We start from the raw sequence: 26,613 nt of genomic DNA, 5'->3' as shown, positions 1-26,613 counted from the left end.
CTGGTAAAACAATTACTCTCTTGAAGTGAAAGGTCTGGTGGGGTCTGGACAGAACATCGTAAATATGTATGATACCTGAAGGATTTCATATGGCTGGTGAAATGAAGTTTTCCTTTGAAGAGAAATACCATAGCCGGGTCTATGTTTGCAGGGATAATTCAGATAAGCCAGGCTTCTACAGTGGGAGGACTGTCCTTAGGTTTGGGTGAGGGTCATGTGGAAATCAGTCTGTGGACTTTTTTAGGATGGCAAAGGAGAGTCAAACTGGAATATGAAACTTTTAGACATTTCCCCAAATCCACATCATTTCTCCTTTCCCCATATTTGAGGGTAGGCTGACTAAAGGGTCACTGAAACTTTTGTTCAGCTGTGGCATACACTGATTATGGGTATTTGGTAGGTACCTACAGGCATCCAAAAACATTGTTCACTCAACTGTCAAAAAGCATCAAGTTTGTTCTATTAAAGTATAACTACTTCTCGCCAACAAGGAATTTGCTACCTTTTTTTAAGGTACCATGTAATTTTTTTTTCTTGGTGTCTTCCACTTACTACTCATGACTAACATTGTGAATTCTGTATAGTGTTAACTTAGATAGTAAAGGATGATATGATGTCAGTTTCAAGTTTTATTGTTGTTGTTTTTTACTCTTTGGTTTGGTTTGGTTTGAACTGACTTGCTTGGTTTTGGAGGCCAGTGAAAAATGCTGTCATACTATGAACCACCGTAAGCTTTCTTGCTTAGGTGCATAGGATTTCTGAGTGGTGGGATAACTAGAAATGGGTGGAGAGCCTTGAAGAAGGAAAAATATGAAGAGTCTTCTTTCACACGTTCCTGCTCTTGTGGAACAATCTTGAAGTGAGATTCCAGAAACCTATCTAGTATCTCGGTCTCAACTCCAAACTTAAATAGCCAGTCTTTCCTTCCCTCTCATAGTTTTTGTTTGTTTGTTTGTTTTTGTGGTGGTGTTTTTTATCCAAATAAGCAGAAGAAAAAAGTATTAATATATTTTTTTTATTATTATTATTTTTAGAGGTTTTCGCTATAGGGCGCGTGTGCTTGCCAGACAGACAGACAGAAACATAGAGACAGAAAGCGAGAAATCACTCCCCAGAGGGGATGGTCACGCCACAATCCCTTCTCCTCCATTCTCCTCTTGGGATCTTGGGCACGCACGCACACGCGCCCGGCATGAGTTTTAAGCCACTGGGTCCGGGACGCGAACTGCGGTCGACTACGTGGGAATCCAGCGACATAGCCATTACGCTAACTGCTGGTTCCCAATATATTTGTTGATCATCCTGTTCTATCTTAACTTGCATTTAATCTTTATAACCATCCTAAAACATGGTACATGTTATTCTTGTTTTATTAATATATGTGATAAAAATTGAGGCTTAATTATGTTTAATGACTTAGGAGCTGGGGTTCAAATTGATGGCTACTGGATTCTGTCATACTGAGCTATGATAATTGGTATATGCTGTTTATCTAATGTGCATCGAGGGACCTTCTAAAAATAATGCCACTAAAACCCAACAAATAAATATACAATCAGGTTGCCAAATTACTACTAAAAGTTTATGGTTGGGTAATGATCAAATGGATACATACCAAGTAGTAGGAATAAATGTAAATTAAACTTTTTTTAAAAAAAGGGGGGGGAGAAATTACTTGAAAACAGAGAAACCTGTGTGTTTTGTTTGTTTGTTTGTTTTGTTTCTTTTTACATAGTTGACCTATATAGTAAATGAGAAAGAAATATAGCATTTAATAATTCCTTCCCTGGGTGAAGAAAAAATGAAGAGTAAAGCATTAGGAAAGAAAAAGGCCACTTGGGCAAGACAGACATTTAATGTTCAAGAGAAAGATTTTGTTGCTAAATATCCAAACCGTTTACATTTTAACCTTTTTTTTTGAAGAAACCATTGAATGTATGCCTCATACTTTTCTGCCCTGTAGCACATTACTGAGTATAACTGGGGACAGTTCAAGGTCATCTTATCATTGCAGCTGCTTCTCATTTATATCACTGGGCTTAGCGACTTCACCTTAAGATAGTATGATTTGTCACTGGAGTGAACAAACTGGAATGTGGAACTCGGGATTTTAAAAGAGAAGAGCCTTACGATGTAAATGACCCCTAAAATTTGAAGTGGAGGAGTACAGCGTTAACAGGTTCAGTGTGGCCTTTGGAAGCTATTGCAGCTTTGCTCTGAGACTACGCCACTTAGTTGTCCGTGTTCACTTGAAGCTGTTTTAATTATCATAGCCTTACTCTTCTCATCTGTAAAACCGTAACAACAACATTGCCCACCTCAGAGTTGATGTAAGGACTCAGTGAGAAAATGTATAGCAAGCACTTAGCATAGAGTCTGGAACATATTAAGTGTTCAATAAATATTGGTTGCTGTTACTAACAAGCCCCATCGACCAATTCCATGCTTCCAAGCAACCTTGTGATTACAATTTTACTTTCAATTTGGTTTGCCTGATCATGAGACAAAACTGAGTCCCTTACATAGATAAATATATTGTTGCAAATTAATACATCTACATTAACTTTTTTAACAGCCAGAGGGTTCATGTGCTCACGGGAGAAAGAGAATGACTCTCCAGTGGGATATGGTTACATTGCAGTCTTTCATCCTCCATTCTCCATCCTGTCAGAATGTGTGCACGCATGCACACACACTTAGCATGTTTCTCAAGGCACTGGGGCTGAGACTTGAACCTTGGTCCCCATGCCCACTTGTCAGCCATTTAGGATCTGATGTCCCAGGCACAGCACTTAACCACTGTGCTACATGGGCTGGCTTGGCCATTGCTATTATTAAGGATTTTATGGGATCCCCCCATGGCATGTTGCAGTGCAGTTTGTGACTAAGTAAACAACTTAGAAACGACAGGAATGGATCTTATATTGTCATCCGTATTCTCATTTTGATAATATGTGCTATAAATGAAACAGTCATTAACAAGCAAATTTAGCTTATAAATCAGATTGCTAGCTTGAGTGTAATTTAATTTACATCAAAAATTATTTTCCAGGAATGGATGATGATGTAACAATGAAACGTAACCAACCCTTTGTGAAGTCAACCCTCACAAAGGTTCCAGATTTGTATCCAGAGACCTCCCTTTGTACTGAGTACAGTGGGAAAATACTTGCCCATGGTGGGGAATTGACTGAGGCTAGGGTAGATCGTAGCCTATAGACCCTGTTGGGGGTGCCATCCCTGTTTCAGAGAGAGGTAGTTGTTAAAAAATACTTTTCCTGGGAACCAGCAGTTAGCGTAATGGCTATGTCGCTGGACTTCCATGTAGTCAAACACGGTTCATGTCCCGGACCCGGTGGCTTAAAACTCACGCCGGGCACGTGTGCGTGCGTGCCCAAGATCCCAAGAGGAGAATGGAGGAGAAGGGATTGCGGCGTGACCATCCCCTCTGGGGGGGGGTGATTTCTCGCTTTCTGTCTCTGTGTCTCTCTCTCTGTCTGGCGAGCGCACGCGCCCTATAGCGAAAAAAAATCTCTCTCAAAAAAAAAAAAAAAAAAACTTTTCCTTGGGACCAGCAGTTGGCATAATGGTTATATCACTGGACTCCCATGTAGTCAACCGCTGTCTGAGTCCCAGACCCGCTGGCTTAAACTTATGCCTGGCGTATGTGTATGTGTGCCCAAGGTCCCGAAAGGAAAATGGAGAAGGGATTGCAGCATGGCCATCCCCCCAGGGGTGATTTCTCATTTTCTGTCTCTCTGTCTTTCTGGTGAGCAAACGCGTGCTCGGGAGGAAACACGCCGGTGGAAAAAAAAACCCACAAAAAAAAAAAAAAAAAAAAAAAAAAAAAAAAAAAAAAAAACTTTCCCTTTAAGGCCAGCAGGTAGCATGGTGGGTAAGGGGCTGGATTCCCACATGGCCAATCATGGTTCGAGTCCCATACTGGGCACCTTGAAGATTATGTCAGGTGTGTGTGCATGCATGTCTAAAATCCCAAGAGGATAATGGTAGGAGTGTGATGTGACAGCCATCCCCCCCCCCACCACCAGGGCATGATTTCTCATTTTCCCTTTAGCTGTTTCTCTCTGGCCAGTGCACATGCCCTCTGGCAAAATCCTAAAACAAAAACAAAAACCTTCCCTTCTCTAACACTTTATTAATGCAAAATGGCCAGTAAATATTGGGCATATTTTTCTTAGTTATATTTTTTTCCATATGCCATACAATGTTATGTTTACATTTAATTTTCTGTCTTACAGGTGTAAAGGGTCAAGTTTTTGATCAGAACAGAAATCCATTACCCAATGTAATTGTGGAAGTCCAAGACAGAAAACATATCTGTCCCTTCAGAACCAACAGATTTGGGGAATATTATCTCCTTCTCTTGCCTGGGTCCTATATAATAAATGTAAGTATGCAATCCTAGTTATTTTATTAAAATACTAGGGCCAGCCTGTAACACACACCCTGTAACAAATTAAAAAAAAAAGAAGTTATAAGACTCACAATACTTATTCACTCATAAAGAATCTAAAATAGATCTCAAAGGGGCCAGATGTCAGTGCACTGCTAAAACACAATGTCTAGAGGGCAATCGGCAGGGCCAGGTTCCCAGCTCAAGTCCAAACACCTCCCTGAGTATGCTGGGCACACGCTTGCCCACGATGTGGGGCTAGCTGAAGGCTGGGGAGGGATCTTGACATAGCGACACTGTGGAAATGCAGTATTTCTTTCTCTCTTTCTATCCAAAGAAATAAACTTTAAAAAGCAAGTAAAGTAGGGGCTAGCAGGTGGCATGGTGGTTAAACCTCTGGACTCACACGTACCTGACCACCACTCAAGTCTCAGACCTGCTGGCTTGTTTTCTCACATTCCCTTTCTCTCTCTGGTCAAATTAAAAATAATAATAATAACAGTAATAGCAAATGGAATTAAATAAATAAATCTTCAAAAATAATAATAAATCTGGAAATCAAAAAGTAGATACATCAGGGCTGAAAGAAAGGACATCAAACCTGCAGTTGAATTGGTGGAGGTTGAGTGGTAGGAATGGCAGGAACAAACAAGAAACTTTTTCCCCCTTTTTTAAGAGCTCTAGGTGTCCTAAGGGCTCTTTTATTTATTTTTTTAATTTGCTATAGGGCAAGTGTGCTTGCCAGGGTAGGAGGGTGGGGGAGAGAGAGAGCATCTCCAGGAAGGATGGCCATGCTGCAATGCCTTCTCTTCTTGAGATTTTGAGCATGCACACACATGTGCCTGCCATGTTTTTCAAGCTCTTGCATCCAGGACTCAAACTACATAGTCAGCTATGTGTGATCCAACTGCCTTCACCATTACACCCCTGGCTGGCCAAATAAGTCCATGTTTATTTTTTTTTTCAGTTGGCAATTAATTTTAATAGAAGACAAATTGTATTTCTTGTGATATAGTTTATTATTTTAAAATGTAATCTCAGGCTAGCCAGTGGTATGATGGTTCAGGTAGTCGAATCCCTCATGGCCAACTGAGCAGTTTGAGTCCTGGCCTCATTGGCTTGAAAAACACACCAGGTGAGTATGCATGCATGCCCAAATCCCAAAGGAGAATGGAGAAGGGATTGCAGTATGCCATCCCCTTTTGAAATGCTTTCTCATTTTACCTATCTCTGGCGAGTGTATATACCCTATAGTAAACTAACAAAACAAAACAAAAAAAGTCATCTCAGGCCAACTCTGTCAACTGGTGATTAAGGGACCCAGATCCCACATTTCAAATTGCAGTTCAAACCCCAAGCCCAGCAGCTTGAAATATATTATTTGCATGTGTGCCCTAAGTTGCACAAGATGGAAAAATGGAAGAGAAGAGACTAAGGCATGTTCACATCCCATTAGGGAGGTGCTTTCTTCTGTTCCCTCTCTGTCTCTTTCTGGAAAACAAATGCACCCTCTGGAAATACTTTAAATGCAATCTCTTAATAATAATTAAACAACAGGGACCAGCAGATGGCTGGTTACATCGCTGGACTCCCAGACCTGGTGGCTTAAACTCATGCCAGGCATGTGTGTGTGCATGCCCAATATCCCAAGAGGAAAATGGAGAATGAATTACAGTGTAGCCATAACTTTGGGGGTGATTTCTCACTTTCTGTCTCTCTGGCTCTCTGGCGAAAGCACGCACCCTATAGCAAAAATCTCTCTGAAAAAATTAAATAGAATAAAAATTAATTAAACAACATAGCAAAAGTACTGTCGAGTTTCATTAAATATATAATACCCATTCCATGAAACACAATTTCCTCTTCTAAAAAATCAATTGGGGCCAAGCCTGTGGCAAGGTTGTTAAGGCGGCTGAATCCCACATGGCCAACTGCATGTTTGAGTCCTGGACCAAGCCACTTGAGAAACACTGGGTATATATGCATGCATGCCTCAAATCCCTACAGGAGAACAGAAAGGATTGTACCAAGGTCACCCCCACTGAAAGGTGCTTTCTCACTTCTGTCTCTTTCTCTGTTGAGCACACATAACCTATGGCAAAAATTTTAAAAAGAAAAAATGGATTAGGACAAGTCCTATAGAATTTATTACAAGTGAAATTTGATCTACAAAGTTTATCAGTGTATTAAGCAAGTGATAGGCATATTTTGTAATGTAAGTAAAATAGGTTGTTTTTGTTTGTTTTTGTTTTTTGGGTTTTTTTTTTGAGATCTTTGCTATAGGGAGCATGCACTTGCTGCAGAGACAGAGACAGAAAGCAAGAAATCACCCCCCAGGGGAGATGACCATGCTGCAATTCTTTCTCTTCATCTCCTCTTGGGATTTGGGACATACACACACACATGCCCAGTGTGAGTTTGAAACCACAAGGTCCAGGACTCAAACCACAATCAACCATGTGGGAGTCCAGCGATGTAACCATTATGGCATCTGCTGGTCCCAAAATAAGATGCATGTTTCTGAGCCTTCTTTCTTGGAGGAGACATGGAATAATTTGAGCCTCAGTAGGTTTATGTGAACTCCTTAAGTACGAGACTGTCCTCTTAGTCTAGAGGTTAAGGGAGAAGGATCCCAGATGGTCAACTGCAGTTCAAATCCCAGCCCCAGCAGCTGGGAAAACATGTGCTGGATACATGTGCATGTGTGTCTAAAATCTCAACAGGGCAGAGAAATGGACGAGAGACTGCAGCATGATCATACCCTGTCTCCTATCTCTCTCCAGTGAGTACATGCACCTTCTGGCAATAAAATTAACTGAGTACCTGATTTAGTTGGTCAGACTGTGCCTCTTCTTTTATGATTTTTAATTTCTTAGATAAATTCTATTTAGCTTTTCTATTTAGCTTTTTTCCCCAATTTTGCCAGAAGGTATGTATACTCATCAGAAAAAGAAAGGGTGAAGGCACCCCTCAATGGGTATGGTTAGGCCAATAATCCCTTCTCAGTTTCTCCATCTTGTCTATATTTTAGACACACACACATGCCAGACATGTTTTTCAAACCACCAGGGCCAGGATTTGAACTGTGATCTGCCATGTAGGATTTGACTCCCTTAACCACTAGACCATGGGGCCAGCCAAGGTTCCTTTACTTTTAGTGGGTGATGCCAGCCATAGCAGTCATGTTGTAACTAGAAGGTAGTTCTCTCTTCTGTAGTAGGAACTAGATTTATATTTCATTACTTCATCTTTAGGACATAATGTCCTGGTATTTCATTTATACAATTCTATGGAATTCAGAGCCTCCCAGCTTCATAGGTTGTCCCCATAGTGCCAGCAGTGGGGCTCCTCAATTGTTAATCCTTTTGTGAACCATTAGTCCTATTGAGATTGAGTGCGCATGAAAAATCTCAATTCACTGTGAATCTTAGCCTAAAAAGGTCTTTTATCTTCCAGCTTACTATAATATTTCCATTCCATGGTTAAAAAAAAAAAAAGGATTTTCCTTGTAGTGAATCTTATTTTCATGCAATCCTATAAATAAGCCAGACCTTTTTAAAAATAAAGTTGTGAATTGTTCATTCCTCAGGACACACTGGAAAGTTCTAGGGTAAGACTGGAAAGTAAGATGTTGGAAACTGAAATGAATGGCTAAAATATATTAAAACCATTTCCCAGTAGGTGCTGCCTATAGTTAGTTTAGCATTTAGTCTAATTTCTGTTTCATTAAAAAAAAAAATCTAACACAAGTCAGACTCATATGGACAAACCCAAGTAAAATAAAATCTTTTTAAGGAAACAATAAACCTGTACACTTAGATCAGCTGTGAGGAAAGGGAATCAACTGGAAAAAATTCTAATTATCTTGATGTCCAGTGAGGATATTGAGTTCAGACTTGAGACACAGGGAAACATCAACTCTACCTTTGTGTTCCATGGAAATGATGGTGGCTTCCTTCTACTGACTTATCTCTAGATAAAGTACCTGTCTCTGTCTTTACTTTGTAATTCTTAGCCACAGTATTAACAACTACATTCTATGGTAACAGGTATTGGGAAACTCATTCAGCAAGCAGGACTAAATCTATTACTAGCCCGGGAGGCCTGGCAGATTGTTACATGCATTGCACAAAGGCTGCATTTCAGTGGTGGTTATCAGTGTTGGCACCATGAGACATCTGAAATCACTCATACAATTGTTTGTTTCCTCTCAGGTTACTGTCCCTGGACACAGTCCGTACCTCACAAAGGTGATTATTCCAGAGAAATCCCAGACCTTCAGTGCTCTTAAAAAGGATATTCTACTTCCATTCCAAGGGCAACTGGATTCCATCCAAGCATCAAATCCTCCATGCCCAATGATTCCTCTATACAAAGAACTGCCAAGCCATTCAGCTGCAACAAAGCCTAGTTTGTTCTTATTTTTAGTGACTTTTTTACACATATTTTTCAAATAAAGTACAATGTGAAACTCAACCCCAGTCACCACCTGGAATCAGGGATTACTCACACCAGGTTACTATATCCCTAACTCCCTGTTATGGGACCTCAACAGGATAGCCTCCAGTCTTTCCTAATAAGAGAAGTGGATGTTTCCAAATTCTGCAGTAAACAAATATGGTGATGAAGAGTGATCTGTCCTTGATGATGAAGGAAGACACCTAGCTACCAAATACTGCTCACTTACACTTAATCTTGAAGTCTTAGACATTTGTGAGAAGTTAAACTTGAAAAGCAAGAGAAGTTCCTGCAAGAAGAAAAGGAACTAATTTTGCATGCAGAGCCAGATGGATATAAGCAATAAAGACGAGCATTTACTATATACAAGACCTTACCATGAATGCCGTATGTGAAGAGTAAGTGCCATATATAATCAGTTCTCAATGAAGGGAGACATGATCCTAAGGCTGGGAACATTTAGCTTTCAAATGTTCTGAGGAGAAAGAGAAAATAAGCAACTGTCTCTGTGTCCCAAGAGAACACAGACCTGATAGGATGACAAGGTTCTATCTGCAGAACCTCAAAGCTGCAGGTCATTTCAGTCTCTTCCCCTCCAGCCCCGCTCCCCCCGCCTCTCTGAACATGGATGCCATCATCCTGTTACGATGACCTACAAATGTTAACTCTCGCCTCTTGCCTGAGCTTCAGACTCATGGCCTACTGCCCACTCGACAGTTACCTGAATGTGACTCAAAGGTGCCTCCAGCTCCCGTCAAAAATGGAGCATTACTTTTCCCTCTGGAGCTGGTCTTCCTGCTGTATTCTCTATCTCAATTTTCTCCAGCTAGAAACCTGGGAGTCAATCTCAATACTTCCTCCTCCTCCTTAATCCTACGGTCAATCACTGAAGACTGGTGTTAATTATACATACTAATTCTACCCTCTCCACAAGCTACGAACTTGCAGTTTAGTCCCTCATATCTCACCTGCACGAGTGCAAAGGTTTACTTATCTCTTGCTCCCAGGCTTCTCCTCAAGACCATCTCCCACAAGGACTAGGGAAGGAGAGCTACTTAGAAAAATCAACAATCATTTGTTGTAGTTCCTAAATGCATGTGTGTTCCCTATATCTGGAATGTCATTCTTACTAATTTTTTCTCCAACTCCATTAAAACTCAGACCAGTGGCCAACCCATGGCAGTGGTTTAGGTGGCTGGATCTCACAAGGCTGACCACACAGTTCAAGTCCCAGATCTGGTGACTTATGAAATACCCCAGGGGCAAGTGTTCATGCCTAAAATCCCCCCAAAAATGGGAAAAATGAAGACTGTAGCATGACCACTCCCCATAGGGGGTGCTGAGGGCCCACACCCTCTGGCAATTTTTTTTTTTTTTTTAATTCAGCTCAGGTATCACCTCTGCTAGGAAGCCTCTGCTGTCATCCATTTGATTCTATCCCACCTCCCCACAACACACAAAATCTGGAATTAGGAGCACTTCCTCTTTGCTCCCTAAAATAAACAAGTTCTATTACTGAATTTTCAGCACTGTATTATGTATGATCTACTTCCATGTGGGCCTTTTCTAGGAGTGCACAAGCTCTTTGGTTGAAAGGTTCATTTTTATATTGAACCTAGCACATAGGCCTGAATGAATGTATGAAAGATTCCAACAGCCTGCACACCCTGGGTCCCTTCCAGAAACTAGAGCTCTGAGTCATTTTATGAAAATAGGCTTTATGCTTTGGGACTCTCCAGCTCCCTACAGGTTGGGCATCCCTAATCCAAAATGTTTCAAAATCTAAAACTTTCTGAGGCTAACATGATGCCCTAAGTGGAAAATTCCACACCTGACTGCACGTGATGGTTGCAAAGTGCCACAATAAAAAAATCACATAAATTTATCCTCAGGCTATGTTTATAAGGTATATGTCAAACATGAATCAATTTTGTGTTTAGACTTGGGGCTCTCCAGTCCCTAAGATATTTCAGTATAATATTCCAAAATCTAATGTCAAAAATCCAAAATACTTCTGATCCCAAGGTTACTAACCCGTAGTAAAACTGACAGAAGGGCAGTTTTATGCACGCATCAAGAAAAGAATCCTGACCGAAGAACAGTTTTATGCATCAAGAAAAAAATCCTCATACAGTGCTTTTACTGGACCTTGCACTTATCCTAAGGTGTATAGTAAAAAGCACTGTTACCTATTAACAGAACTACAAGTTACCTTCTTTTAAATCAGAAAGTCAAATGTTTACTGTTAGTACTCAACTAGAAGGTACCATTCTCCATTGTGTGTTAACAGATCTTAAAACATATGTAACAATTGTGGGGCCATAAGACAGAAAAAAAAAAATAGCATTCTGGCAGATATCTACATGGAAAGTGAGTTGCTTTGGTTCTTAAAAATAAGTAAAACTAGGGACCAGCAGATGGCATAATGGCTACATTGCTGGACTCCCATGTAGTCAACCACAGTTACAGTCCTGGACCTAGTGGCTTAAACTCACACCGGGCGCGTGTGTGTGCGTGCCCAAGATCCCGAAAGAATGGAGAAGGAATTGCAGCGTGGCCATCCCCTTGGGGGGGAGGTGATTTCTCGCTTTGTCTCTGTCTTTCTGGAGAGCACATGCACTCTATAGCAAAAATCCCCCCCCCCAAAAAAAAGTAAAAATTAAAAAAAAACATACTGGCCTTAGTACATGGTATATGTTTGAGAATAAGGGGATTCATGGCATTCAGGGACCCAATCTGTGCCAAGTTTATTTTACATACACAAAACCATGTTAATAGAATTTGTAGTCTTTTTAACCACCTGAACATCTGGCAATAACCTGAATACCTTGACCATTTTTACTTAAATTGGCAGTAATTTATTACATACCTGAAAAATATGCATTAACACTATAAGAAATGAGTACATATTAAAGCATAAAATCTAAACTTGTATTATCCTCAAGCAACTTTTCAACTGGCCTGAATTCTAATTTTTCCTTTTCTAAGACAGAAGTTTTTGAAAGGATATGAACTAAAGTCTGATTTGTTCATGAGCCTTAGTTTTCTTACTAAAATATTTTTGAAATCAGAAATTTGTATGTGAATCAAACTTAAATTCATTTAAAAACAGAACCATAAAATTTTGACTGTGGTCAGACAGGGTCCCCAAACCTCCCTCCTACCACCTTTCCCACTGTGGACCCCCCTTTTAGACTGGAGATTATGCTCCTCAGGCTCAAAATTCAGGGAAAATCCTTTAACTAGAGAAACCAGGGGCCAGCAGATGGTGTAGTGGTTAAGGTGCTGGATTCCTATATAGCCACCCACAGTATGAGTCTCAGACCTGGCAGCTTGCTTTCTCACTTTCTCACTGTCTCTCTCTAGTGAGGACACATGCCCTACAGCAAGTAGTAAAACTAATTTTTTTTTAATAGAGGAACCGACATAATAAAGGCTTTCAAAATATGAGGGAAAATTCAAGAGATGATCATGAGAAGGCAGGATCCCTGGGTTCAAATCCACCATACTCATACTCCTTACCTGTGAAATTCAGACCCCTGCTTCACAGGAATTCTACAACTGTTAAAACAGTGGGCCCTGCCACATTCTGGTGCCATTATTGGTGCTATATAGGTGGAGGAAGGAAGGCAGAAGTCTAAAGGCAGTATGATAAACTTTAAAAAACCAAACCTTCTGCCTCACATAGAAAGATATGACCTGTAATCTGACAGCTAGAATGATTGTGTAATATTTAAGGAAAATTTCACAAAGTTACTTAGCTTTTTTTCATGTACCTACTCAATTATCATGTTAACAATGAATCTAAATGGTAGGGAATATTTTGGAGAAATGTTAAATCCTTACAGATAAGTGTCAGTATTGATTTTGGTGCTTAATTTGTCATTCTGACTTGAGCTGTTGGATGTTATTGGAAATGTTAAAAAGCCTCTTCACAACATTCTGAAAGTCTGAAAAATCAATGTTGTAATTTTGTTACAGAAGCAAATTTGCCTTTATAATCTTCTTCAGAAAATGATGTGTAACTTACTATGTTCAGATAGTCAAAATATCTGATGCTAGATTGTAAATATCTTTTTTTGGAGAATCCAGAAACTTAAGCATATTTTGTCTTACTACAACAGAGTAAGTTGCTTATTGAGAAATCTGGTTCTTATTCTATTTGGTAACAATTCAGTTTGCTTATTTTATCGCAGATCCCTTAGGTCTTTCTCATGACTCAGACAGTAGGAAGCAGAGAGAAAATGATGGTCAGGTTGGTTAAAGAGCAACAAAAGCTGAGACCACAGAAGTTTGCATTTGTTACACACTTTACATTCTATCACTAATAAGCAGATATTGTACTATATTACTCATAAACCATTTTACCATACTTTAGCACATAAACTATTCCACAGCCTTTTGTAAATGTTTCATAAGCGGATTTCACAAGCATTCTCACAGTATCTTTCTTTGGCACTACGATTAAGAATTTATTAAAATACATAAATTCTCAAAGTCTGTAATGTGTATTGGGGAGGGGCTATGACTACCTCTGAGTTTAGTAAATTTAGAGTATTTCTGATTCTCAATAAAGAATATTCATATAAATAATGAATACTGTTTCCTTCCATTTACATTACCTTGAAAACAGCTTATACAAGTCTAATAAAATCCAGATACTAGAAAAAACTGCTACCAAATGAAGCCTAGAGAAGACCAAATTTAACATCTCTCAATAGGTTGGGCCAACCCCATAGCCTAGAGGTTAGAGTTGAATCCCACATGGTCAACCGCAGTTCCCAGCCTGGGGGGCTAACAAAACACACACACACACACACATATCAAGAACGTGTACATGCATGCCCAAACTCCCAACACGGGTAGTGAACTGGAGATGACATCCCAGCATGACCATGCCCACTGGAGGTGGGAGAGGTGCTTTCTCTTCCTCTGACAGGTACACATGCACTTGGGCAATTTTTTAAATAATGTTTATACTGTATGTGATATATTCCAAATTAGTATGTGTCGTGAGGCAATGTGTTTAGTGGACAAGATAAAGGATGAAAACCATGCATTCTGGTCAAAACAAATTTTGTGAAGTTCACAGCAATGCAGTATAGGGTCTGAGAAGTCATGCAGAAAATAAATGGCATTCCCAAGCCAGTCAACGGTGTGAAATTAAGGTAGCTGGATCCTACAAGTCCATGTGGTTTGAGTCCTGGACCCAGCAGCTTGAAAAACATGTTAGACACATGTGCATGCATGTCCAAAATCCCCAGAGTATAAAAGAGAAGGGACTGAAATTTGGCCATCCCCCCAGGGGGAGAGGAGGGGAATTTCTCACTCCCATCCCTTCCAGTGAGTATACACACTCTACAGAAAAATTTTTAAAAAAATAAATTTCCAAACAGACTGTTAGCCATAGAATTATTTTCCAAAATAATTTGGACTAGTTCCATTCCTTAGTAATAACATTCCTCAATTTGTGAACACATTTTGGAAATACTGATAGAGTGTGAAGTTTTTTTGTCCTGATTATCCAATTTTATTGATTTCCAAGTGTTTTTAACCCTCATCGGTATAAACTAATCCTGACTTTCCAGTCATAGGACAGAGGTTGGGCTCCAGTTTACATCAGCATTCCAAAACATGCCAAGAAACAGTGTAAATGAGGCAATGCTAAGTAGGAAATGGCTAAACTACAGGTACCAATTTCTGAAAGGTGATAGATATGACAATTTAGAAAATAAACTAGAAACTGTTTTCTGTTTTTTTAAGAATCAGCTTATTTAACTTTATTATCATTTTAATATTTCCAGCATGGGGGGTAGTAAGAAAGCAAGACTTCAGGTCTAGGACTCAAACCACAATCAGTCATGTGGGAGTCCAGCACCCTTAATCACCAGACCACCTGCTGGTCCTATTTTCTTTCTTTTTTTTTTTCTAAGAGAAATTTTTGATACAGGGCACATGCGTTCACCAGAGACAGACAGAAATCAAATAATCACCCCCTGGGGGGATGGCCATGCTACAATCTCTTCTCCTCCATTCTCCTCTCGGGATCTTGGGTATGCACGCATATGCGCTAGGCGTGAGTCTCAAAGTGCCCCCAAACTCAAACCATGGTCAACCGCATGAGGGTCCAGTGACGTAATCATGACGCCATCTGCTGGTCCCATGGTTTTCTACTTTCAAAAAAGAATTCATTACACACAAATCCCTTTTAGGGTTATATACAGATATATAAATCTACTTTTATAGACATACTATAACTAGGGGAAATAAGTTAGCACAATTAATTGAATTGGTTGTCTACACACTGGGCAGGGCTTATTCCTTTTCTTTAGCTTCTTCGCACATGTAAAGCATGCCATAAGATGTCCTGTTTTGCCATGGACAATGCAACCATTTTTAGGTCGACCCTGGCAAATCACACAAGGTTCAATGGCATTAAGGGGAAAACTAGATTCCATACTTTCTTCTTTGTCTTGTGTTTCTTCCCTCCCAAACTCTTTGACATCATCTTGGCTGCTACAAATAATGCTATTAGAAGTTGATGGCTGAGAATAGTCCTCACTTCCTTGTGACAGGGAGGCTTGTGTAATTTTATCATCATTTTCTTCACCACGTGACTCTTTGGAATCATTCACTGGAGTTTTTTTACAGTCAGGAACATCAAACCCCTCTTCTGCTCGTGTTGGGTTTTCTAATTTGTTTTTTTCAGGGATTTCCCCTTTATCCTTCCCTTTATCTTCAGGAAGCCAATTCTCACGAAGAGCCCAACATCTGTTGCAGTGTGGTGGAAGGGGAGGGTTCATCTCATTGCATGAAGTACATTTCCAATAGTCCTTTAATGAAATAAAACAGAGTTAGTTTCGGCCCTTACTAGTGACTTCAATTTGACTAATATCAAATATGTCACATAGCTCAACTGTCAGTGTTTCATGTTTTATAAAATAGTCAAGGGCCAGCCTGTGACCTGGTGGTTAAGGCAGTGGGATTACATATGGCTGATCACATGGTTCAAGTCCTGGACCCGGCGGCTTGAAAAAAACACCAGGCACTGTACACATGAGTACCCAAAATTCTAAACGGAGGGAGATGGAGGTGAAGAGATTATAGGGTGATAATATCCCATGGTGGGTGCAATCTTGCGCTCTCTCCCTCTCACCCTCTCTCTCCAGCAAGTGCTCTGGCAAGAAAAATAGTAAACATTGGGAACCAGCAGTTAGCGTAATGGCCATGTTGCTGGACTCCCACGTAGTTGACCGTGGTTCGCGTCCCAGACCCAGTGGCTTAAAACTCACACCGGGTGCGTGTGCGCCCGAGATCTTGAGAGGAGAATGGAGGAGAAGGGATTGCGGCGTGGTCATCCCCCTGGGGGGGTGATTTCTCGCTTTCTGTCTCTATGTCTCTCTGCTTCTCTGGCGAGCGCACGCACCCTATAGCGAAAACCTCTCCAAAAAAAAAAAAAAGAAAAGAAAAGAAAAATAGTAAACATGTACTGCACAAAGACTATAGTTAGTAATACTCTATCATATACTAGAAGTTCACTGAGTAGATTTTAGGTACTTTACCATACACACAAAAAAGGTAACTGTGTGGTATAATAGAAAGCTAATTTGCTTGACTGTAGTAATCATTTCCCCATGTACAAGGGGACTTCAAAAAGATTATGGAATTAAAGTATGAGTTTATTTTAGTGCAAAAGTAATTTTTTTTAAAAGAGATTTTTGCTATAGGGTACATGTGCTCACCAGACAGACAGACAAGAGTGAGAAATCACCCCAATCCCTTCTCCTCCATTCTCCTCTCAGGATCTTGGGCATGCACACACATGCACCAGGCATGAGTTTTAAGTCGCTGGGTTGGGACTTGAACTATAGTTGCCAGCGTGGGAGTCCAGCAGTGTAACCATTACAACTGCTAGTCCACAAAAAGTTTTTTAATCCATGCATAGCTTTTTAAAATATGCATTTTCCATACGCTTGTTGAAAACCCCTAATATATACATATCAAAACATCAGGTTGTATACCTCAAATATATACAAAAAGATTTTTTAAGTCAATATGTAACACACTCTCAAGTGTAAGATGAAGTACCTTTATTTTTAGCCATGTCATGATAGAAAACCTTAAATCCAAAATTGTATTAACTCTGATACTAACCATGTCCCTCTGCAGTTATCTATTTGATGACCCATACATAGTTACATTAGCTGAAAGGAGTTATTTGGGATCTTTTACTCTGTAACTTAACTCCCTTAAGGTTTCAGCTTCTGACCTTGTGCCTAGAGTTCACCCAATCTACTCAGTAGGTGAAACCTGCCTCCTAGAAAAGCCTTCCCAGTCCATCAGTAACTGGGACGCCCCTGAGTTAAGTGCTCTAAAACCATGGCTCAACTGAGTACTCCTCAACTCGATCCACAAGAGAAACACTGAACCATTCTCAGCGATCTTGGCCAGCTAAAACCTGTCATCCTAGATGACTATCCCACGTATGCCCTCTTACTGCTCTATCTTTTCCTGAGTTCTCATTTCTGTAACTGCTTGGTGCTTGTTTCTTATCCTAACTTCTCTCTCAAGCCTTCTGCCGTGCAACTAGGATAACAAACTCTTTGTTCCCAGTCTTTTAACTGAACACGTCCTTATCTCTCACATTAACTGCGGCATGCTTCTTGCCTGAGGACACTTTACATGTGAAATTTTCCATAAGAGGTCCTTCCTCTCATGCCATGAATAATGTAACCATTTTTAGACTGCATAACAAATGGCATAAGGCAGTAGCAATAATAGAGACTGCTTATTTTCCCTTACTGATTTTTTTTTAAGAATTATTTAACTTCATTATTTTTTTTAATTTGACCAGAGAGGACAGTGAGAAAGCAAGCCACCAGGTCCAAGACTTGAACCATGGTTAGCCATGTGGGAGTCCAGCACCCACCCCTAACAACATACCACCTGCCAGCTCCCGACCCCCATTAGTTCTTTTGAGTTGTCAAAGGTAGTTTCACTAGCTCATAAAACCAAACACAGGTCTTGCAATATGGTTGAGAAAGTGTGTCAGTCAAGTGCAAGATCTATGTCTGAAATATTTCACTTAACTTGACATTAAATGGGTCACCTAATTATCTGAATTATTTTTAGCACAGTAAAAATTTTGGAAAAGATTTTCAATTTTCATCTTTTTTGCATTTGGATCATCACTGATTATTCAGGAAGGAAAAATGGATTTCCTATACAAATATAATAAGAGGCACTATTAATTAGAATGAACAAAAATTAAAGAAGGACTTGTCCCACAACATAGCAGTTAAGCACTGCACAGAAAAAAACAGATCTATGGGGCCAACTGAAGTTCCAGTCTCAGCCCCAGAAGCTTGAGAAATACAGTGGTCATATGCTTAGGCCCAAGATCCTGATAGGATGGAAGAAAAAACGTTACTGTGCGACCAGGCCCCAAACAGGAAGGTGCCCGTTATCTCTCACACATGCACTCTCCTAACCCACTGCCATTCATACAAACATACCCTCTGGCATAAAAAAGAAAATGAAAGCAATATTCAGTTTAAAAGAAACTTCTAAGACCTCTGAATCTTGGACTCAACAGCTTGAAAATCATGCTGGATACGTGTATGTACATGTACAAAATTCCAGGAGCAGAATGGAGAAGGGATTGTGATGAGGCTATACCCCCTTGGGGTGATTTTTCACTTTCCCTCTCACTGTATCTGTTTCTGGTGAGCACACACACCCTATGGCAAAAAAACTTAAAGTAATAAAAAAAATTTTTTTTAAGTTTTTTTTAAATTATATTATTATTTTTTAATTTGCCAAAGGACACATGTGCCCACCAGAGGAGGGGGAGAGGAAGAGAGAGAGAGAAAGTGAGAAGGCAAGGCATCAGATCCAGGACTTGAAACACAGTGGGCACTGTGGGAATCCAGCACCCTAACCACCATGCAACCTGCTGGTCCCCCAAATAAAAAAAATAAACTTTATAAAATCATCTCAAGAAGTAGACTAAACATTTTTTAAAAAAAAATAATTATTTAATTTTATTATTGTTATTTTAAAATATGCTATAAGGCAGGTGCACTCACAAGAGAGAGAAGGGGGGAGGAAGGGAAGGAGGGAGAAAGTGAGAAAGCAAGCCACCAGGGCCAGGACTCAAACCATGGTCAATCACGTGGCAGTTCAGCGCCTTAACCATCATGCCCACCTCGTGGCTCAAATAGACATTTTTCTAAGCTTGACTTCAGTATTATTTTTGGATTCCTTTAAAAAAGCAGATAGGGGCCAGCGGGTGGCATGGTGATTAAAGTGGCTTGATCCCACATGGCCAACTGCATGATTCAAGTCCCAGACCCCACCACTTGGAAAACATACCAGGCGCCATGTGTGTACAAGCCTAAAATCCTGAAGAGAGAATGGAGGAGGGGCTGCAGCATGGCCATCCCCCTGGTGAGTGCTTTCTCATTCTTCTTTCCGGCAAGCAAACACACCCTATAGCAAAAAAAAAAAAAAAAAAAAAAAAAGATAGGCTGGCGCCATGCCCTACTACTTAATGAAGAATGGACCCCACATGGCCGACCACTCAGTTTAAATCCTAGTCCAGCAACCTGAAAAAACATGCCAGGTGTGTGTGCATGCAGGCCCCAAAATCCCAACAGAATGGAGAAATGAAGAAATGATTATGGCATAACCACGCCCCATTAGGGAGTGGCTTTCTCCCTTTCCTTCTCTGATGAGTGCATGCACTCTCTGGCAAATTAGAGCGGCGGGGGGGGGGGGGGGGGGTAAAAAAAAATATATATATATATACACACACACACACACATACTTACAGCAAGGGAAATTTCAGGGTCATCTTCAAATGAATCAGTATCACTCTCCCCTGCCTGATACACAGTAACTCGATACACCTAATAAAATAAATTTATTAGTATCAAGTAATCACCTTTTCCCCTTCAACCAAGAAGGCTTCACAGTCTAAGTCCCAAACATGTACTACTGTATATGAGAAATTCTGAAACACAGATCAAATGAGTAAGTGTAAAGGGAGAAAAATAAAGGGTGCAATTTTCACCCATTATGGTTAAAGTCAATAACCAGCATGTTTTAAATGAATAAATCATTCAAATTATGTGTTTATTTGATAAATATGGAGGTATTAAATAACAAAAATAACTAGAAGAGAGTTGGAGAGTCACTTTTAGGAAACAGCTCTGGAGGTACTGTCTGACTTTAAGTGTATGCATGTTTTACTTCTGTAAAAAACTAATTTTAAAGGAGGGAATTAAATATTTTAAAACATGAACAAAGGATAAAACTATTCATTACTGCCTACTGACTTCTTGGCATTAGTAATAATGTAAGATTATAAATCAATCAGTAAGTTAACATGAATGCCTAAAGTCTACAAAACCAATATACTAAGCCAAAATTCTGAAACAGGTCAAATGAGTAAGTGTAAAGGGAGAAAAAGTTGAAAGGCAAAAATTAAGTGAAATGTGAATATATTATTTCAATCTCAAAATCAATACACATGAAATATATCTAACAATTTTCCAATTATAGAAAGTAAAAGAACTACCTCATCATCTTCATCTGAGAGTTCTTGTCCTTCTTCACTAAGGCTATAATCTTCTGAATCGAGAGATTCAACTTCAAATTCTACACTAAATTGATCTGAAACTGAATCCTGATCCAACCAATCACCTGAATGTTCACTTACATCAGCTTCAAGATCCTAAGCAAAATAAATAAATAAATAAATAAATAAATAAATGAATAAATAAAAATGACTTAATATACATTACCTCGTGGCCTCTGTAACAGTTTCCTAACTCATACCTGCGTCTCCAGTTCTGTCTCAGATCCATCCTGTGCAATGCCACTAGATTATGGTTCTAAGTTACTACTACAGTATCATTAGTTTCCCTGTTCAATACCCCATTCAAAAAGGAAAAAGGCCAAAGCCTTTTGGCATCAAAGATACATGTGATATTAACTATAATAACACTATATCTTATCTCCAATCCCCCTTCTTCCTTACTAAATAAGAACAATCCAGTCAGCTCTAGATCATTTCCTAAGCCTATTTATGCACAACTTCCACACTCTCACTCACCAGATAGAATAATTTTTTAAAAAATTGTTTCCTAGAGAGCATGTGCACTCGCCGGAGAGACAGAAAGTGACAAAGCACCTCCTAGAGAGGATGGCCACACCGCTATCCCTTCTTAATTTCTCCTGTATTTTAGACAGGGACACACACACACACACACACACACACGTCCACTGTGTTTCTCAAGCTACCAGCTCTGGGACTCAAACCACACAGTTGGCTACAGGGGCTTCAACCACCTTAACCACCATGCCACAGGCTGGCCATAATTGGAATAAAGTGACAGTTCCTAAATATCTTACCCATCTTCTATGGCTGGGCCTATGCCAGTATGGTAAATAAAACAGCTCTTTCGCCTTTAGTTATCTTTACTACGTGTATGACACCGTTAATTCCATAGTCTCACACACATATTATGCAAACATAATTTGGCATGCACATTTCTCATCTGAATTATACATACTTTGAGGGCTAAGACCTGTCTCAATCACCTTCACATATGCAGATTGGTAGAATAATAATTTCAATATTCATAATATTTATGACATTTGTTACTATTTTTTTTTCTTCCATGACAGAGAGGGGAAGACATGCATCTTCAACAGGGTGTTTATACCATGATCCACCCCAGCTTTAGCCAGCCAAGATCACAAAAGCACATGCACATGTCGGCATGTACAGGAAGGCCTCAGGATGTAAACCCAGGACCTTACCAGTGGCTTCAGTATCACAGAGTTTGTTATCACTGCTGCCTCACCATGGCTGGCCGCATTGATGTTTTTTAGTAAACCTGAATAATAATTTCTTTTTAACAGCTCTCATGCTTAATTTTTGTTTTGAGAGATTTCTGCTATAGGGTGCAAGTACTCACTAGAAAGTGAGAAATCACTCCCCTAGGGGAGATTGTCACGTCTTAATCCCTTCTTCTCCATTCTCCTCAGATCTTGGGCACATACGCACACACACCTAGCGTGAGTTTCAAGCCACCAAGTCTGGGAATCAAACCACAGCTGGTCACATAGGAGTTCAGCATCTTAACCACTATGCCACCCACTGGCCCCTGTATGCCTAATGTTTTTTAAATTATTTTTAAAACTCTGTATGTGCTCCTTTGGGTGCTTATTTATAAGACTTGAAAAATTTCCAGAAGAGGGGCTGGCAGGTGGTGTGGTAAGGCACTGGACTGCCATGTGACAAATTGTGGTTCGAGTCCTGGACCTGGTGGATTGCTTTCTCACTTTCTCTCTGTCAAATTAAAAAATAATAAATAAAAGTAAATTTTTAAAAATAAGCAGAGAAACCAAGTTAGGCCCCTAATAGGTATTGTTAAGGGCTAAGGTTAAGAACATATACAGAGCAGAAGGCTACAAATGGAAAAAAAAAAAAAAAATACACTGATTTAGGAGTCAGGACTCAGTCAATCTTATTCTAGATTTGCCACTACGCAGCTATTTAACCCTCTGACATATCATTTAACTTCTAAAAGCTTTATCTACTTCATCCATAAAAGCAGTCTGGATTAAATGATCTATAATGTCTCCATTATATCTAAAAACAAAAAACAAATACAACATATTATTTTATAACCTCTGAGATCAACAGACTTTTTAAGAGTGATGTTAGGAAAGTAACAGCATGGATTTTAAAATCTTTTTGCACCAAAATAAACCTGTATTTTAATTTCTGTGAACATGCTAAAGTCCCCTTGTATTCTTACTATGACTACTAGGACTAATTATTAAACAAGTCTTGTTTTATGTGAAATGAGGACATTACCGGTTCTGAGGGAGTCCCTGTAGATTCACTGCTGCTGCTTCTTTCACAACACAGCTCCCTTACTACACACAGAGCCAGGCTTTCATCAAAGGAGAGGGAGATACTATCAGATCTATGGCGTTTTCTTTGTTGTTCACCAGATGATTCCTCTGAATTTTCTCCTGGATATGTAAAGGAAAAGAAGTCAATTAAATCCCTGCATTGTGACTTACTTAGAAAACAAGCTGATTGAGTATTTAATTTGTAGTGACGGTCTAGATGAAACAGAAGAGAGAAAACAGTGATTTACTATTGTTTCTAAAGGCAACACTGGATCTGTCCAAAGGTGAATCATAGCAGAATACTATATTTTTCTTTTCTTTTTTTTTAGGTTTTTTGCCAGAGGGCACATGTACCCACTAGAGATACAGACAGAGGCAAAGGCCCCAAGAGGCTGACCTCTCACTTTGTCCAAAATCTCCTCTTGCGATTTTGGACACACATGAACACATACATCCCCAGCATGATTTTCAAGCTGCTGGGCCCAGGACTTGAACAGTGGTTGCCATGTGGGAATCCAGGACCTTAACCACCACGCTATTGGCTGGCCCCAGACACTATTGCAAAAAGCTTTCTAATGTTCTTTTGGAATTTTATGTCTGTAAATCTCAATTTAATCCTCCCAGAGCTTTTACTAACTAAATAATCTAGAATTTTTCTGTCAAAATCAAACTTTAGGATATAAGATTTCACATATTTTTTTCTGAAAAGATTGAAAAATGTTTAATTTGCTTACAAGGTATTCTTAACACTTCAATTTCTTTAATATCTTATGTTTTAAACAGAAATCAAAACTAGTAAAAACTGTCTATTTTATTTTATATAATAAACTATCTGAGTTTAAAAAGTCAAAATGTTAGCCAAATCTGCCAGACATAAATGAGTCTTACCTTATACCAGTCAAAATAATAAATTCCAAGCAGATTAAAAGCCAAACATAAAGAACAAAATTCCTCAACACATAAGAGAATGCTCTTGCAATACTGGAGTGAGGTAGTATATCATCACACTGCAATGCCCTCAAGAAAAACATTGCCTAAACAAGACTGTGTTGGGCTGGCAGGTGGTGATAGTTAAGGCAATGGACTCCCACATCACTAATTGCGGTTCAAATCCTGGACCTGGCAGCTTGCTTTCTCACTTTCCCTTTCTTTCTTTCTGGCCAAATTTAAAAAATAATTGTGGCTGGTATCTACCCAAAGGACAGAAGAATTCTTAATCGCTTGCACATCGATATTTACTGCGGCACTATTCACAACTGGAACTAATCCAAATGCCCACAAAGAGATGAATGGATTGAAAAATTGTGGCACATATACTCTATGGAATACTATTCAGCCATAAAAAACAATAAAACCCTGGCTTTTGACAGAAAGTGGAAGAATATGGAAGATTTATTGCTGAGTGAAGCAAGCCAGGCTATGAAGGAGACATTGTATGTCCCCCTCAATATATCCCGAACGTCTGCACTCTATGACTGAAACGGACTGGCTAAAGGATACAGAAACACAGTGAATGGATGTAAATACCAGATATAGTGTGTGTGAGAGAGCAGAGTCTGAGAAAGGACATTTAGAAGAAAAATAGAGAGGCAAAGCATTAATGGGACAAAGAAATGTGATATTATTTGTTGAAAATAATTTTATAGTTTTATCAACTGGACTAGAAAGAAATGTTCACATGTTGAAATATTCACTCAGTAAGCTAAATAACATGATTGAATGTATAAAAGAAAATGAAATAAAAAAATAATAAATAAAATAAAGCAAATGAAAAATAATAATTGAGGCTAGCAGGTAGCTTGGTGATTAAGGGTACTGAACTCCCACATGGCAATTGTGGTTAGAGTCCCGAACCTGGCAGCTTGCTTTCTCACTCTCATTCTCTCTCTTTCTCTCTCCCTGTCCCTCTCTGGTCAAATTAAAAATAAACAAGTAAATAAATTTAAATAAAATAATTCTTTAAAAATAACAAATAAAATTAAATAATCTTTTTAAAAAAATGAATAAAAAGCACTAGACTATGTTAAGGCATACACAATGAAATGGAATACCACAAACAAAAATTAAAAGGCAAATATTGTAATAGAAGTAGCCTTAACGTATATAATAGAAAATGGTTACTATCCACATTATACATAGTCCTCCTACTAAATCGAGCAAAAGACTTACCAAAAAAAATTTTCAAAAATAATAAAAAACAAGTCACAGAAGAAATACAAATGGGGGCAGCAGCTGACATGGTAGTTGAGATGCTGGATTCCCACATGGCCAATGATGGGGTTCCGGTACCAGACCTGGTGGCTTGAAAATCATAAAAAATAAACAGATAAATAAGGAAGTACATGTTTAAGAAAAATAAATACAAATGACTAATAAACATGAAAAATCTACCTCTAAATGACTGAGGAAATGCAAAATGAAATGACATACCATTTTTCACCCATGAGGATGACAAAAATTAAAATGAGATTAATATTGGAAGATTTGAGAGAAAGAAACATTCCTACAGTATTCACAGGAATACAAGACTGCAGCACTCAGACAATTTCTCTTCCCTAGAGAAATAGCTGTATAATTATTTAAGGACATATGTGAACACTGCAGTCTTACATGTATGTAACAGGGTTATAGGATTAAATGAATATGGAATATAACTCATGCCTGAAACAGGCACGGCTCCGATACCTCTGCTCATTCCACTTCCCTCTCTTCATCTATCTAGTCCCTTTTGATCTATCTAGTCAGAAGTCGTCTCTTCTTCCTCTAAATTCCCAGAACACTCTCGTATTTTATATTATATTTATTTTCTATCTCCACAACAATACCTCAGGTTTTTGATGTAAATTCTTAAGTATGTTTACACTCTCTCTAAGAAAAGATGACCCTGGCTGAATAATGTGGGCTGGAATCCTAAATCATGCTACTGATCCATATTTTTCCACAATTAAAAAGTAACATTTAGGGGGACCAGCAGGGGACCAACAGTTAGTCACTGGACTTCCACGTAGTCGACAGCGGTTCCAGTCCTGGACCCAGTGGCTTAAACTCATGCCGGGCGCATGTGCATGCGTACCCAAGATCCCGAGAGGAGAATGGAGGAGAAGGGATTGTGGCATGACCATCCCCCTGGGGGGTGATTTCTCGCTTTCTGTCTCTCTCTGTCTGTCTGGCGAGTGCACGTGCCCTATAGCAAAAAAAAAAAAAAACCTCTCAAAAAAAAAAAAGGGGGACCAGCAGTTGGCCTAATGGCTATGTTGCTGGACTTTCATGTACTTGACCACAGATCAAGTCCCAGACCCGGCAACTTAAACTCACACCCAGCGCCATGTATGTACGTGTCCAAGATCCCGAGAAGAGAATGGAGGAGAAGGGATTGTTGCATGGCCATCCCCCCTGAGGGATGATTTCTCACTTTCTGTCTCTCTGTCTATCTGGTGAGCACACAGGCCCTATAGCAAAAACTTCTAAAAAAAAGTAACATTTAGGGCTTTTTCCTCATTATTAAAGTAATGTACTGGGGCCAGTAGGTGATGTGGTGGTTTAGGTGCTGGACTCCCATATGGCTGAGTACAATTCAAGTCCCGAACCTAGTAGCTTGCTTTCACACTTTCTCTCCCTCTGGTAAGCAAATATGTCTAGTTAGCAAATTAAAAAATAATAAATAAATAATCATTTTTAAAAAGTAATGTAAGGAACCAGCAGTTAGCGTAATGGCTATGTCGCTGGACTCCCACGTAGTTGACCGCGGTTCGTGTCCCGGACCTGGTGGCTTAAAACTCACGCCGAGCACGTGTGCGTGCATGCCCAAG

The 26,613-nt window shown here is 39.4% G+C and overlaps 2 protein-coding genes across 6 annotated transcripts in view; one reads left to right on the top strand and one right to left on the bottom strand.

The window, feature by feature from the left end:
- Positions 1-10,095, top strand: part of CPM (carboxypeptidase M) — a 91,894-nt gene extending 81,799 nt beyond the window's left edge. The window contains exons 7-8 of the mRNA XM_006147293.3: positions 4,260-4,408; positions 8,629-10,095. Coding sequence (XP_006147355.1) covers positions 4,260-4,408; positions 8,629-8,871 — 392 coding nt within the window. The 3' untranslated portion in view covers positions 8,872-10,095. The remainder of the gene's footprint in view (positions 1-4,259; positions 4,409-8,628) is intronic.
- A 4,983-nt stretch (positions 10,096-15,078) lies between these two features.
- MDM2 (MDM2 proto-oncogene) overlaps positions 15,079-26,613 on the bottom strand; it is a 31,534-nt gene continuing 19,999 nt past the window's right edge. For 3 of the 5 annotated variants that reach the window (XM_006147292.3, XM_027771368.1, XM_014587381.2), the window contains 4 exons: positions 22,764-22,924; positions 20,454-20,609; positions 19,705-19,782; positions 15,079-15,705 (listed from right to left, as the gene is read on the bottom strand). In XM_006147292.3, coding sequence (XP_006147354.1) covers positions 15,130-15,705; positions 19,705-19,782; positions 20,454-20,609; positions 22,764-22,924 — 971 coding nt within the window. In that variant the 3' untranslated portion in view covers positions 15,079-15,129. The remainder of the gene's footprint in view (positions 15,706-19,704; positions 19,783-20,453; positions 20,610-22,763; positions 22,925-26,613) is intronic. The other 2 variants (XM_014587380.2, XM_006147291.3) reach the window with 2 other exon arrangements.

The sequence above is a fragment of the Tupaia chinensis genome, unplaced genomic scaffold, assembly GCF_000334495.1.
Source record: "Tupaia chinensis unplaced genomic scaffold, TupChi_1.0 Scaffold000208_1, whole genome shotgun sequence".
NCBI classification, from domain to species: domain Eukaryota; kingdom Metazoa; phylum Chordata; class Mammalia; order Scandentia; family Tupaiidae; genus Tupaia; species Tupaia belangeri.
Note: the sequence above shows the minus strand (reverse complement) of the source record. Positions and strands in the feature narration are given on the sequence as shown.